Source organism: Populus nigra, chromosome 4 (assembly GCF_951802175.1).
Source record: "Populus nigra chromosome 4, ddPopNigr1.1, whole genome shotgun sequence".
NCBI classification, from domain to species: domain Eukaryota; kingdom Viridiplantae; phylum Streptophyta; class Magnoliopsida; order Malpighiales; family Salicaceae; genus Populus; species Populus nigra.
This window is the reverse complement of record NC_084855.1, coordinates 22367588-22384060: the sequence shown is the minus strand read 5'-3', so window position 1 is coordinate 22384060 and position 16473 is coordinate 22367588. Positions and strand designations below refer to the sequence as shown.

General features: G+C 34.7%; 1 protein-coding gene across 1 annotated transcript; it reads right to left on the bottom strand.

Moving 5' to 3' along the window:
* Positions 1-663: 663 nt before the first annotated feature.
* LOC133691768 (uncharacterized) lies at positions 664-10798 on the bottom strand. The gene is made up of 13 exons (XM_062112361.1): positions 10359-10798; positions 8795-8933; positions 7596-7815; positions 7340-7510; positions 5499-5567; positions 4867-4972; positions 4110-4264; positions 3397-3518; positions 2448-2580; positions 2099-2188; positions 1762-2000; positions 1282-1660; positions 664-1215 (listed from the first exon to the last, which is right to left on the bottom strand). The coding sequence occupies exons 1-13, from the start codon at positions 10494-10496 to the stop codon at positions 1140-1142; spliced, it is 2037 nt and encodes a 678-aa protein (XP_061968345.1). The 5' UTR covers positions 10497-10798; the 3' UTR covers positions 664-1139.
* Positions 10799-16473: the final 5675 nt, after the last annotated feature.

Genomic DNA, 16473 nt, shown 5'->3' with positions numbered 1-16473 from the left:
GGTTAAACCAGCAAACCCTAATCCATCCTAAACTACCCTTCCACAAGACAATACAAACAACGAAGTTAACAGAACAGAACAGCTAGTTGGAAGTAAGGGATATAAAAAACATAGCAGTTGTCGTCTTTTAGATAGTCATGTGATCCACCTGAACTGATCAATGTTATTTAGACTAAAACAGCTGAAAGATGAGCTTTAAAAGCATAGCAATGTCTACATCTCATTATGATCTTCAATCTTTCAGAACTGCCAACATTTGAATCATTGTCTCAATTAATTTGAGATTTGTCCAAAAGCAATTAATGGCATGATGTTTCCATGAATATCTTAATGGACATGACAAAGATCCAACAGAGACACAATATGAACTCCAAAGCATCAGTAAAACAGATCCCTTACATTACTAGTTACAACGTAACACATGCACCAGAGCTTCGTATGTGGGGGGGGGGGGGGGGGGTGCATGCATAAATGAATACATACATGTGCAACCTATTTCTACTGCACATGGAAACAGCGAAAGAGTAAAGAAACAAAGAGAGATGTGGAGAGCGCAGCTGGAATTGTTATCTAGTGACAATCTTGCACTGCAGAACACTTTTTTCCGAGCAATGATGCTATGCGAAGTATGAACAACCAAATTTTACAAGAACTTCAGACAAATTGATGAGAGAGATAGTTTTTCATTGTCAGAAGAAGCCATCAAAGTTTGAAGACACCACTTGGCACTTGTCCATCTATATTTAACAGCTTTTACAATTTTCTTGTTTTAAATCATTTGTAGAATGGCTACAATATTGTCAACAGTTTGAGTTTTGGAAGTTCGAATGTTAAACATCTTCTGTACAATTTAACTGTGGGGATGCTCCGCTAGCAAAGAATGGTTGGAGATTGTTATACGTTTACAGTTTTCTGTTGAATGACTGCAGCTTGATCATGAAAATTGGAATGTGGAGCAACCTCGGCTGTAAAAATTAAACATGCTACTGCTCCTATCCTTTTCCAAGTCTGGGGTCTGCTTCATGCAGACTCACTTGTAGATCTTGGTTATATCTTTCTTTCCTTCAGTCTTACTCCATTAGATATCAGACATGCAGCTCCAAGCCAGAATGGCAGAAGAAAAAATGAATGCATGTAACTCACACGATTTGAGATACGTCAAGCAGGCCTTTGTCATTTTGAGATTCCAACACCTTTCTCATGGCGTTGTGACATCTGAAAGGTATTGATTTTGTCAAGAACACAGAAAAGATTTAAGAAAGAAAGATCCAGTGGGCATACCTCCAAGGCAGATGATCAATGAACATATTTGGTGAAACAATATCTTTAAAGATTTCTCTGTTTGCTAAATAAGCATTATAATTCCGTACCCATTCTTGAACGCTCCAGCCTTTCCAGAAGGGCATACTGACATGCCTTTGTTGTGGTACCATATGAATCACAAGGCCTGGTAGAAACATCTCTGCATCATCGCCAGCTGACTCATTTTCAGCCCTGGGGACAGTTTCCAAAAATTGTGATACAGGATCATCTAATGAACTCATGACAGCAGTCTTGTCATAAAATGGATTTTCAAAATTGTCGTGATCTGTATCACCGCCGCTATTGGTCCTGTCTAATTCATTCCAGGGAGAATAACTATGATCCGCCCTTTTGCTTCCTGCAGCAAGAAAATCATTTAGTAGAACATCCTATTCAATATCTACATAAAAAAAAATGCGCAAATAGTTCATTATGACAAGCTAGATAATCAATACTAACCCACATAGTCTTTGTGATCCAGTTCTTCTACTGTGGTGGCTGCAGAATGTAGCTCTGATGGATCAACTACCTCAATCCTCCCTCTTTGATTCATGCTCACAGAGAGGAATTGACAAGCAAGCCTACAAATCAAGGCTTTATCAGCTTTGGAATCCCGTGCAAGTGCCACAATTGCAGCAGCGCGGAGCAGGAGTGATTCAACTGAAAGCCGTGTAGAAAATTCATTGTTGTGTACAGTGCTGCAGAAAGCTCAAAACTTACTACAGAAACATTTGAAGGAAGAAAAATGGTGAAAATTTGTGTCGAAGCATCTAATGGCAGGGGGGGGATTAATTACCTTGTAACAAATTCTGAACATGCTTCTGCTATGACCAAATCCACACATGGAAGGGGTCCATATGCATAGACATGTAAAGTTGGGTACAGTTTATATTAGCTGGTACACAGAAAAATGATATTAAGTGAACAAATAAATTAGTTTTTCTTAAGAAAACAAAATATTTCTCCAAGTGATCAAAACAACTTGGGATTGGGAGAGGGTGTGGAACTGCAACCATGTGTCCTTGCATGTTCTAGAAGAGGACCACACACACAAACCTCAACATTTAGAAGATAATCAAATTGCTTCAAGTATACACACACAACTTAAAAGCATAGAAGGTAATCAAGTTTTTCTTCAAGTAGGAAAATGTACCCTCAGTCCTAGCAAAGCAGCAATCGCACCTCCTAGGGAATGGCCAACTATGAGCAAACTATATCCATCGCATTCACATCCAGCTCCCAGCAATGAGGAAAGCAAGCCAGAGCTGTTTTCTGATTCTGTATCTCCATATAAATTGCAAATATATTAAACATGCATACATTACCAAGGGGAAGAAGTGCAGTAGTTCATGATATAACTGGCATTTCGTAGTTTTCTGTTTTAAGTGAATGAAAAATATAATAATCACAGAAAGGAATTACTAAAGCTAAAAAGAGAACAAGAGACCCTCAAGAAAAAAAGAAAAGAAAGAGTCGTTGTCTTGATAAAGAAGCCCACTCCTGCTGAATATCAGCTATGGAAACCCCCACAAAAGCACCTGAAGCATGAAACTATGAAAAGCACAAGGATTAAGAAAACCTATCCATAACAATTGTCCCGAGATGCACTGGTCCTTAAACATTCCACATCATAAGCCTGCATTAGATGGCACAGACCCATTCTTTAAATCTTTTAACATTCACTATACATGTATAGACAGATAAGGTCATTGCACATCTATTTTAATCGATACTCATGCAAAATCAAGGCATAAATGAGTAACAAGGGGGGGGGGGGGGGGGATCAACCAATGCCACACAGTTTAGTATTATCAAAGAAATTAGTAAGACATTCCTCACATAACTCTACGAAATATCAAGTGCTTAAGCCAAATCAGCTCTACGAGAACCCAAGTTTAGAAAATTTTCCATTACTTGGATTGTGAGCAACACCAATGCCCTTATCCATGCAAAAGTTTCAGACATGGGTACTTCTACAAAATTGAAGGGTCATGCTAAGATAACAAAGAACAATAGATCCATGAGTGCGCAATATGATTTGTTTCCAAGATAATTTCGTCGAAAGGTAATGAAGCAAAAAGAAATACTGATTACCATTATCTGCAAGATCTCCTTCAACTTGAATATAAAGATCACGTGCAGCCTCAACTATGCCAGAGTGCCCATAGTGTGGGAAGGATGATTCCACCCTTCGCTTCACATCAGATTGAATATGGCTGCTACTGTGAGGAAGAAAGTTTCAGACCAGAAGCAATTTGTTCAGTTGAGCACAAAAGCCATAATAAAAATGAAGGCATCAATTCAACTAACAATTTTCAACCAACCAATTAAGGGAAGACTGCTAGGAGGAGATGGAGTCGCCCTGTATTAGACAAAGTCCAAGAAGCAAAGCTGCCGATAGGTAACGTTACACAACAATGCAAAAACTTTAAGTTCCAGCGGTGCACTTATAATATACAGAAGCTTAGGATTTAAAAAGGGTTTGGGAGAGAAGACACAGAAGCATCTCTGACAATGATTATAATTCTTATCTAGTATTGTAATTTTGGTATCTGTCCTCAGTGTAGTCATTAGTTTGAATAAATCATCATAATGAATTCTATTTCTTTCATGAATAAAAACGATTTAAAACTCCAGAATATTTTATTGAATTGAAGATGCATCTTTTAGCAGAAATTTGATAAATAACCAGAAACTCTTTCTGGAAGTGAAGTTCATGCTTTCTTAACAATTATCACAGAGGCATACATGCTTGTGTGTGTGTGTGGCGAGTGAGATAGAGAAAGAGAGAGCGAGAGAGAACATGCTTTATCAATCCATCTAAGTCGTCTCTAGAAAGGAGGCATTCCCTGCCCAAACCATCCGTAATGAGGTCTTCAGGGGTCTCAGTTCCCCGTACAGAGATCACTACAGATCTTAGATGATGTAGAACCACAACAAAGTATGCAGCTTCACAGTTTTCCTGAATCAAAAAAGAGGACATGAAGTTATAACATTCTGCAGGAAACAGATATTTAGCATTCTTAAATGTGCAAACTTGTGGAGATTGTCATCTATTCATATATTGAGAACTTCAGAATGAATATGAAACACTTCAATCTTTACTAGATTCAATTATTATGGCAGCTGGGGCAGTAGAAAAATATAAATAATTTTTAAAATATATCTTTAAGAAAAAAACTCGAGATTTAGGATTTATTTTTATAGAAAATTGTTCTTTATTTTTTCTATTAAAATCTTACCTACCGGAGTACATTTTATATATGGAAAATAAAAAACTAAATTGAGTGTATTATTATTCTAACATTTTTTGAACAATTTTCCTACATATATCTGTCACTCTGTTACAACATTAAAATTCATCTCCATAGCACTTGAAAAAGAAAAGAAAAGGGTGTTGGAATATGAGATTTCTGGGAAGTTGGATTCCAAGAACAAATGCTTGGCATCTCACTTTCCTATCAAATTTGGAGAAACAAACACAATCTAAAATAACAAACCATGTCCAAACAGTTTTCTACTGCAGTGACGATAAGAGAATAAATACCAGGACATGAATTTCACCTGACAAACACGACCATGTCGAAGAGCTTCTGGGGGTAAATTAACATATTTTAAAAAAGCTGCTGCATGACCCCGCCACCAGTTATCTCCAGAGAGTGAGGGCCATCTGAGAGACGAAAAGGCATTCATGCATGATCAATCTAGGAATGGGAAAATCTCTTGCTCTCGTACGTAAGATGGCATATAGTGCAATTTGCATAAGGGCACATAAGTATTACGCCTAAAACTAGAATTCATAACATGCCAGGCTATAATTCCAAGGTTCGAGTGAGGTATGAGTTGCTTTTCATACAACAGGTTCAGTCCTCATTCTCTCTCACACATACGATTGGGAGCATGGAAAGGAGTAATCCTTTCGTTCAAGCCTAGGTTTCTTTAAGGGAAACAAGGTGGAGTATTATTCCTTTATTTGAAGCCCAGGTTTCTTTGAGGGAAACAACAAGAAAACCTCCTATAGTGTTAGAAGTCACGTGACTTCTCTCTCACAAACAAAACCCTAGCATGCGGACCAATGTTTTGATCAGTAATACATTAAAAAAAATCAAGATCCTTTAATTCCCATTAACATATTGAACATGTATGCCATATTAATATACATGTGCATTAAGCGAGATACCCAGTGAATAAATTACCTGTTACGAGTTGATGGAGTCAAAATCCCTTGCCTGTAGAGCCATGCACAAGGAATAATTTTAAAAAATCTCACCGGTTCGGTTCAGTTTCAGTTTATAAATCTGAAATCAAAAAAATTAAACCGAATCCAAACCGAAATAAACCGAGCCAAACCAGAAAAAACTGAGTCAAACTGGTTTTTATTTTAAAAAAACCAAACCAAACTCAAACTGGTTAATTTTAACTACTTTCAATTCAGTTTTAGTTTTTTTTAAAAAATAATCCAGTTTAATTATTTTTTTTTATATAAAAACTAAACTAAATTAAAAATAATTAACCCTAAAAAATAGCGTTCTGCATTACATGAAAAAGGCTATACTAGAGAACAAAGAAAACAATAGACGGAGACTTCAGAGTTTAGGCGACAGTCTACACCGAAGAACTGAGTTGTCTTTTTCATGTAATGAATTGTGGATGAACAAGTTAAAAGATAGCAGCAGCAGTAGTAAATGGAGAATCTAAACAGCTGTGGGGCTCATTAATGGCACATACATGATATGGAATTCACTTTCTCATTATCTCAATAATCAAACCCAGACAGACATAGGTCCTCGAGAAACAAGTACACTCTACTTTCCCAACAAACAAATGGTTGACTTATCGGCCCCAGCATGGAGATCAGAGAAAAACCAAATCAACTTACCAAGAGAACAGCAAAACTAAATCCATCAAGGACACCTATCAGTACGAGTAATGCCAATCTTACAAAACAAACCACAAACACACTTGCAAATGATTATTTAAGAAGTGTGCTCATGCATCAATCCATAGGCTATTACGAACACAGAGATGTCATAGGTTCCATAACATGGAAGTTACAAGGTATATGTGTGGGAAGCCTCATTGGACGCCACGTTTGTTTGCAAAATTTCAGTGTGCGAAGCATCTTACATTCAACATGTAAACCAATATCAAGTCCCTTATAACATTGATGTGGAAACAACCATTCAACACCCCTTCTCAAGTGAATGCCCCTTGCACAAACAAGTCGGATCTTCTTCACATGATTGATTGTGAATGTGATGAAGGAATGGATATAATCAGCTCTGATGCCCTTTAAACTAAGAAGTTTGTGAAAATCAGAGATAGTAAAGATGAAAAGACTATTCAGAATTTGAAGAACATGTGAGTGGGAATGCGTGTGGTGTGTGTCTGCAATTAAAAACATGCATCTTCTGATAAAGATTGTTTTAGAATCTCTGCAACAGTGACTCTGCTGTATCCTATTTAGATGTCCAATGAGTTGAGACTGTATAACAACTGGTCCCATTAACGCTTTAAAGAGACCAATATCTCTTTTCTTTTCTGTTGATTACACTCTCTTTCATAATTTTAATACTCTCTTCCAAAACATGATTGAAATAAATGCAATGTAGAAATCCAGTATGATGGGAGAAGGCTCCAGTCCAATATCATTTCTAATACCCCAATTACAGAGTGAGATTTTCTAGTTTATGACTAAAAAAAGTCAAAGTTTGGCAATAAAATGAATTTTAGGAACAAACAAATGAATCAAGACTTTAGGTCTGGTAGAGAAAACCTTGAGCTTGAACATAATTGGCAAGATAAAAACTTCAGTACTCCAAGAGTATTGACCACTCAGTACAACTTCCATTGAAATTTAGCCACATGGACAACTTGCCAATTTACTGACAACACCTTTCTTTTATCTGTTCTCTATTTCCTAAATCTCTTAAGTGGAGCTTTAGTTTCATATATATGGCTTAATTTCCATCGTATAGTATAGTACTGGTGGGTACTCCTGGAGTAAACTTTATGGCATTACCTAACAGATCTTCATATGATGATAGAGATTATAGAATACCAACAACTCAATAAGCAACATGCAACTGCATGAGGAGAAAACAAACCTACTAGAAGTTCCAAATGCCCAGTGCCTGATGCACAATAGGCAATAAGATCACCCAACAATCGTGCTACTGAGTAAACTTCATCTTCCTTAGGCGCCCCCCTAGAGGAATTGGATAAAGAAGTTGACTGTCAGATAGTTTAAAAAAATTCAATATCAGAGGTTAATCCAATGCAGAGAAGCATACATGTATTTGACACGCCCCAGGCAGCACAAAGCCTCACGAATTCCATGGTCAAACACCTCCTGATAGTGTGCCTTCCATGCATCATCTTGGGTTTCATAAAAAGACCTCCATCTTAGGACCGCAGGTCCCACAAAACAATGCATTAGTGGAACAGAACAAACTGTGATAACAAATGGAATGAGTAGTTTTGTCTTCCACTTGTTACCATTTGAAGCTGTCCCTGCATTAGAAACATTTTTCAAAGGAACTCAAATTTTTGCAAGACAAGAGAAATGCACTCTAGCATCTGCTAGGCTAAACCCTTGAATCTGAGAGAAAACTCAGGAGCCAAAGTTTGTTCATCAAAAAGGCTAATGGAAAACAAATTCATAGGTGCATTTATAGCCGATATTCCCTAACTAAATGGAAACAGAATCCAAGTTAAATAGAAACTTTCAATGATGATAAATTGAAATAAACATGGAATGCCATAAACAAAAAATATTCAGCGTAATAACACAACTCCAAAATTAGTAAAGCTAAATGGTAACTGAATGTGAGACCAAATCGTTGCCTCTTCACATGATCAAATCCTATATAATCTGCCACCTAGGTCCACCAAAAATCTCAACAAAGGCTCAAAATGCTGCAATTATCAGCTGCGGAACTCCATTGCAAGGTAGCAAAACGCTCTATAGCTAGTTTATGCTCTGAAAAAGTGCAGATAAGAAGAATTACCTTCAAGTTTGGAGAGAATGGTGCAGGGGGATTTTCATAATTTCTTGCTGCATTTAATGATTCATTCCTCAATTTCTTAGCCAAACTAACATGAACTCCAAACAATTTCCTCGATTTTTTTTATTACTTTGACTTTAAGCCTTAGAATTCAAGTGGAGGCTGATCTTGATAACTTCAATCTAATTATCAGCCAATCTCCTTTTGGAGGGCCTGATCCGGTAATCTCTGCTCCACTCTAGATTCTATTTCCTATCTTGAGTTTCAATAAAAATCAGATTTTCAACACCTTCTACAGCAGATACTTGAGCGAACAAATGTAGATTCTGAATTTTAGAAGTTCGCAATGATTGAGCTAACATTTAACAGATGGAAGTACAGTGACGGTGATGATGAAATAGCGCAGAAACAAGCATTGCTACTGATATTGTTCACAAAAAATAATAAACACTATAAGAACATATAAACAAACTAACTCTTTTTACCTGTGCGACATTTACTTGATGTTCCATCATGAGACATAAATTCAGCCACACTAAACACAAGGTAAATTGCAGTCGCAGTTTGCAGGAGAGTCATTGCCAACGCAAACCGACTCCACCAAAGCCATGTTTTGTACCTCTGCTGTCCAGTGAGAAATTTGTTTTTATTAAATTGAGTTACAAAGCAAAGCAGACTGGCGAAGTATATTTAGGTAAGTTTGTAAGGTCAAAATAAAATGTTCAAGCACATTCCCTACTTAAATTTTGCATCACACGAATGTTTACCAATACTTGAACCTAGCTGAAGAAATATGCTTTGAACAATTTACAAAGAAACCAAAATTTACTACTCAAATCCCCTTTTGCTTGATCCTTAAATCATTTCATTGTTTCTGTTCATTAAAAAGAAAACCATCTTTCTCCCAGCAATCACCTCACAAACAAATTCTCTGAAGATCATAGAGAACCCCTTATTCAAGAAAGTTACAGAAAGGATGACCTGGACAGCACAAACACTAAAAGGCCTATCACATGCGTTCCAAGTAACAAAAAATTGAAGGAAAATATTCACTATTCTCACCACTCTTAAAACACTCAACATGCACATCAAGAATCAAAAACTTGTACAGTCTTCTCATCCATTATAAGCAGTGGTGTTTGTCCAACTAAGAACCACCTACGAAACAAAAGTCCAAAACTTTAGGTATCTGGGCCTTCAAAATATAGTTAATAAGAAATTTAAGAAGTAAGAAGAATGAACAAGACATTTAAAAAAAAGGAAAGCAATAAAAGATATCCAAACCCTCCAATCGACAGTACAAGCTAAGAATCAAGGATGTGGGGGTAAGAGTAGAGATTTCCATTATCTTATTTCTTTAAATTCCAAAAATACAAAATGGAGTTCTCAAAAAACACCATCGATCTCCATCCACTACATAGAAACTGGGAGTTTACTCAGTTATAGGAAAGTCCCCTCCACAAAAATCCTCCAAAAGTGAACACCAAAACTAACCATAAATATTTCTAAAGAAGAAAGAGGGGGTTGCCCTGTGTGATGATAAAAAGTAACATAGGCTCCAGCACACTGCATCTTAAACCATTTTGCTGAGAACCATGGCTAGTCCAAATCATCTAAAGCCAAAGGGAACGTGGCTCTCAGGAAAAACTCTACAACTACTTTCCCACTAAAGCAATGTTTCTAAAAAGGAACTCCTTAGTGATCCAATCACGGGCAGTACCTCATGTCACCAGATCAACTCAAGTCTTCTCTTATTTAACTCTGACAAAGAGGAGAAAGACAAGCCTATGATTGATATTTCACATTTTTTTAGTAACTGAACATGTATCCTTGCCATCCGACTCTTAAAAATTCTAATCCTCTATATAAAAAATTAGCCAAAAACAGAAGTGAGAAAGACAAGCCAGTTCTGAAAACCATCCTTTAAAACCAATTAGACATAACACATTCCGAAACCCATTGAAACCATTCTCAGCTGAAATGAGCTCAAACAACAAGAAACAACAAACCCCTTTTAAAAAACAAAGAAAGGAGAGAGCAGATATATACCCGTCTTCGAAGGAGATTAATGGAGTCAACAACAGAAGTATCAGGAGGAGAATCAAGAATGGTAATGGCAGTAGCCTTTTGGGCAATCCCAGAGTTAAACATGGCAAAGATTTTGAAAGCAGCCGCCAAAGACACCATAACAACAGGAATAGTTATTCTGTCAACGTCACAACCAGGAAATACAGGAAACAAAAGCACCCCACCAACAATCACCACCGCTAGGTTTGATAAACCCAATTATTGTGCTTATTCTCAGACTGTCCACCATTGAAGAACCCCACATTTCCATTGCATTTTCAGGCTCGCTCGCTCCCTATTAACCTTTCAAATCGAAGGCTAAGGAGAATTTTGACGTTTTTTTCTTTGTTTTGTGGCTTTGGGATTCACTAACGAGACAGGCACTCACCCGCCTGAGGCATGGAGGGAGACAGTTAAATTGGTTTTCTTTTTTTCATGTTTTTTTTTTTAAGGTGCGTGGGCCATGACACATCACAACATGTTTGTTAGCCGGTAATACCGAATCTTTTCTCTCTCTTTTTTAACAATATAAAAAAATGTATTTTAAATAATTAATAAATTAAAAGGATGAGTTTGAGATTAAGTTACTAAACTTGTCCAGTGTATCACGATCAATCTATTAATATATCAATTTAAAATAGAGTATAAGTTGGTTTTTTAATAAAAATGTAAGTTAATTTTGTTAAATTCAAGTTAAATGATAATGGTAAGTTAATTTGTGATTTAATTAACTTAATCGAATTAATTCTAAAATTATTTTAAAAAATTGCTTGAAATACATTATTTTAGTTTTTGTTTTTATTTTTATTTTATTTAAAACAATATCATTTTAAATATGATTCTAACTCATAATACTTTAGATTATATTCATAGACACGATTTGAAAAACATACCAGTTAAGTTACTTGTTGACATCAATTATGGTGGAGATATATTTTTTATTTTTATTTTAATTATTTATATTTTTCTTTGTTGGTATGTTTTCTTATTGATTTTGGTTTTTATTAAATAAATAACATACAATAAAATGTTAGATTTGTTTTGTTTAAATTAAAGATATTAATAAGAAAAGTAAGATTTATACTAACAAATTAGTTTGTTTTAATGAAATTTAAATTATTACTCTTTTTATAAATAAATTAGTTTTGTGTAATTAAGTGAAATAAATTTAAGAGCTCTCACGACATAATATCAAATGTTTTAATTTGTATATCTTTTTAGTTTCACAACTTGATATTTAGTTAAAGTTAACAATTCTTTTAAAATTTAGGTGCATGTACTATCTTCAATTTATTTTATTTAAAATACATGTTAAATTTTAAATTCACAATTAATATTTTTCTTATTATTAGAAAACAAGTTAATGATGCCTGTTTGTTCTTTTTTTAGAATGTAAAAAAACATTTTTCTCCGACAATATACTCCAAGACGGTTGGCTAAATTATAATTTTATTATAATTTATAAAAACTAAATATTTTTTTCCAAAAACATATGTAAAGAAAAAAAAGGAAAAACTAAAAAAATATTACAAAAAATGAAGATAAGAAAAAAAATAATGATATAGGTCAAGTCTAAAATGATAAAAATATCAAGTATAAAGAAAAAAAATATAAGAAAGACTATTTTGCTAAAAAAATCTGAAAATTATAATTTTGCTACCACTAAGTAAGAACAAAGCAAAAATTACAATTATGTCATTTCTATAGGAAAACACCATTTTCTTTTAGAATATGTCTAATGATTTGTTTCGTTTTACTTTCTATTAGGTTACCCCAATTTTATGACTTTTATTCCAAGTTTTGCGGGTTAACTTTGTTTGAGGTTGTTTTATTATGTTTTTTTTTAGATTGAATTTTTTTTATTTCATTCTTTAATAATAGGTTGATTGGAGATTATATTTCATAATTTGTTTCGACTTGCTTTATATAGGTTTATTCTAATCCCATGACTAGCGTAGTGGGTTTGGGTAGGAAACCTAGGTTGACTAGGATTGTTTTTTTAATTTACTTCTTATCAGAGTTTTAAAACCCGAACCGGCCCAGCAGGTCAACCCGGGACCCGGCCGACCCAGGCCTGGGACCGGTCCGGGTGGTGGCAAAAACTTGCTTGGGAGTTGGCCCGGTGAAACCCGGGCCACCCGGTTAAACCCGGCTGAGACCCGGTCTTTTATATATATATACTAATTGATGTTAAACGATGTCGTTTTGGCCTTTGTTTTAAAGGCCAAAACGACAAAGAACAATGAAGCAAAATTGGGCATATTGATCACAAAGCAAACCTAATTAACAAAAAGATCAATTTCAATCGCTGAGGAGCAGAGGAGAGCAGAAGACGTCTTGATCATTGTTGTTTCACTACAAAAAAGGTTAGACTCTTGTTTCTGTTCACGAATCTTCTTCTTTCTCTCTCTCTTTTCTTTATTCTTGGCCGTGTTTTGAACTTACAGTTCTGGCATCATTTTTTTGTTCGTTGATTCAGTCGCATTGATTTATTCGCAACCCAGTCATCTCAACCTCAGGTATGTTTCTCTGTTCTTTTCTTTTTTGCAGCGTAATAAATCCTCTGCTATTAGGAAGTGTCGAAAATGGATGAGGAAACTAGTTTTGTTCGATCATTTGCTTCTGGAACTGTTATAGCCAGAGATTGAAACTGTTCTAAGAATTATTGATTATGGTTAAAATATTTCGACTAGTAATGTTTGTTTGGTTTTACAGTTGACTGTAAATTTAAGCAAACATAAGTTGTAGAGATTTTGATATGCTGGCCTGCAAGTTGGTATGTTTGTTCTGCTTTTGCTTCTGTAAATTTTTGCTAGAGTTACTGTGGCATCGATTCTTCCCTAGATTTTTATTGAAGCTGGTTGTGCTTAGTTAACTGTGTTTCATGGAGTTACTGTGACATGATTAGTTAGTTGATGTTATCAACTTTTGCTAGAGTTACTGTGGCATCAGACTTTCCTTTCTCAATGCTTTCTCATGTTGACTGCTGGCTGATTTTCCACATCTTGTTGCTTGTTATTAGTTCAGGATAAGAAAATAGCTTTGACAAAATTTACTAGGAAACATAATCTTTTTATGTTATGTGTGATTGATAGAGCTGTCATTGTTAATCTAATTAATGGATTGCAAAGTGATTTGGCTTGAAATTATATTCCCTCTTATAAATTATGTTAGTTCCTTAAAATGTCTTCACATGATAGTAGTACTCCAAGTAGTGGTTCTTCAACGGCCTAATCATCTCAACCTTCAATTTCCATGTCAAGTGGTAGTAGAGGAAGAACAGATTTGGCATGGGGTCATTGTAGAGAAGCTCCTGAACTTAGTGTTGGGTGTAAAAAAACTAAATTAGTTTGTTTATATTGTGCTAAAGTATTTGTGGGTGGTGGCATTAATCGATTTAAGCAACATTTAGCTAGAGCTAAAAGAGAAGTTGAACAATGTCGTAAATGTCCTCCTGATGTTTGACATCAAATACTTTTGAATCTTAAAGGAAATGTTGAAACAAAAAAAAAAGAGTTAGAGAAATGCAAGTAGATTTCAATCCATTTAATGCACGACAAAGGGAGCATGAAGAGATGATGATTAGGCAATTAGAAGATGATGATGATGGTAATGATGAGGATGATGAGGAAGTCATTACTAAAAAACATATTTACCACTGAAGGTTGCAAAAAAGAAAAAGATTCAAAGCACCAGCATTGTAAAACAATCGACTACAAGTTGTGGAAAACAGAAGAAATCTGCAACATTAGGGACATGTTTCATGCCAAAAACAACTCCTGGTGCTCAAAAGTCTCTTCAGAATTGTTGTCAAAGAAAGGAAGCAGTTGAACGGTGTGATCTTGCTTTAGCGAAGTGGATGATTGATGTATGTATGACATTTAATGTTGTTAACTCTGTGTATTATTAGCAAGTCGTAGATGTTGTAACAGTCATGGGTCGTAGATGCTGTAACAACCATGGGTCCTGGTTATAAAGGACCAAACTTGCATGTTATTTGTGGTTATTAATTGGCAAAAGCGGTTGATGAAGTCAAGATTTATGTTGAGACTTATCGAGAGATTTAGAAGAAGACTGGTTGCACATTAATGGCTGATGGATGGACAGATCAGAGGAGGAGGAATTTAATTAACTTTTTAGTATATTATTTTAAAGGAATAGTTTTTTTTGAAAACTGTGGATGTATCAGATGTCTCAAAGACTACTAGATTGTTGTATCAGTTGTTTAGAGAGGTTCTTTTGTATGTTAGGGTAGAAAACATTGTGCATATGGTGACTGATAATGCTGCAAATTATGTTGCTGCTGGTAAGTTATTGATGGAAGAATTTCCTTCAATATTTTGGTCTCCTTGTGTTGCTCATTGTATCAACCTCATACTCTAGGACATTGGTAAATTGCAGTCAGTTTGTTGTGTTGTTGAGCATGCTTCTAGTATCATGAAGTACGTTTATAATCATTGTTATCCATTGTATTTGATGAAGAAGTTCACTGGAGGAAAAGAAATACTTCGTCCAGCTCTTACTCGTTTTGCTACCAATTTCATTGCATTACAAAGCATTTTAGCTCATAAAGATGAGTTAAGAGCTATAGTGACATCTAGGGAATGGGTCTCACTGTTTATGCTAAAGATAGCAAAGGAAAAAGTTTGTTAAGAGTGTACTAGACTCTCTGTTTTAGGAAGAATGTGCAATAATTATGCGAATGAGTGAGCCTTTAATTCGAGTTCTACGAGTGGTTGACAGTGATGATAGACCTTCGATGGGATATTTGTATGATGCTATTCATCATGCAAAAGAAGAAATGATGAGGAGATTTCAAAAGAGAAAGGCTAGAGTGAAACCTTTCATAGACATTATCAATAATCGGTGGGAAGGACAACTATATATAAATCTTTATGTAGCGGCATTTTGATTGAATCCTTGATTTCAATATGATGCAAATATAATGGATAACCATATGAGCACCATTTCTGGACTTCTAGAAGTTCTTGAGAAGTATGCACATGGAAATCTACCATTGCAATAAATAATCGCACCCTTATACCTCCAGGTATATAATTTTTATATTTAAAAATATTATTTGCATAGTTTTACACTCTTACTTATTATTTTTTGTATAGATGAATGGTGGATAACATATAGAACCAGTGCTCTAAATCTACAACAGTTGGCTATACGAGTGTTAAGTCAAACTTAGTTCTTCGGGATGCGAGAGAAATTAGAGTATGTTTGAACATATTCACTCCAAGAAGAGAAATAGATTGGAGCATCAAAGGCTTAATGACCTTGTTTATATCTACTGCAATCTAAGATTGAAACAAAAGTATTTTTCTTTTCTCTAATTCCTTAAATATTATTTTATCTTATTTAGTAGCATTATTAATACTTATATTGTGTTAACCTTCACTTTCAATATATAGGAATTATTGGAAATGACGAAATTATGATCCAATTAATGTTGAGACAATTTGTGACATTGAAAATTAGGTAGTGGAAGATGACCTGTCAATTTTGACAACTGAAGAAGTATAGAGTTTTCATCAAGCTCTATCAACTATGACCATACAAGATACTTTAGATGATGGTAATTAATGATTGATTATTTAGTGATAAATATTATTTAAAATAAAGTATTGTTTAACACATAATATTTATTTGTTAATTATGTTTGAAATGTAGATGTCATAAATGTTAATGAGATTGAAGATGATTGTGATAATGAAGTTTCAAAGGAGTATGCTGATGATTTATTTGGTGTTGACGAGATTGGCTTATTTCCATCAACATTTTATCCAAATTTTGCTCCCATGGACACAGAAAAACTTAATGTGTTCATTCAACAAAAGTGAATGTGTTGTTGATTTAGAATTTATATTGTTGGATGTTTTGTTTAAAATATTTTAGAATTTATGTTGTTGGATGTTTTGTTTAAAATATTTTAGAATTTATATTTGGTTTGTGTTTTGAATATTGAATTAAATTTATGTTGTTGGTTTAAAATTTAAATTTGGTTTATGTAAGTGTTGCATTGTAAATTTGTAACTAGTTAGGTGTTTTATATAGGTGTTTTTTTTTGTTGACTTGGGCAACCCAGGTC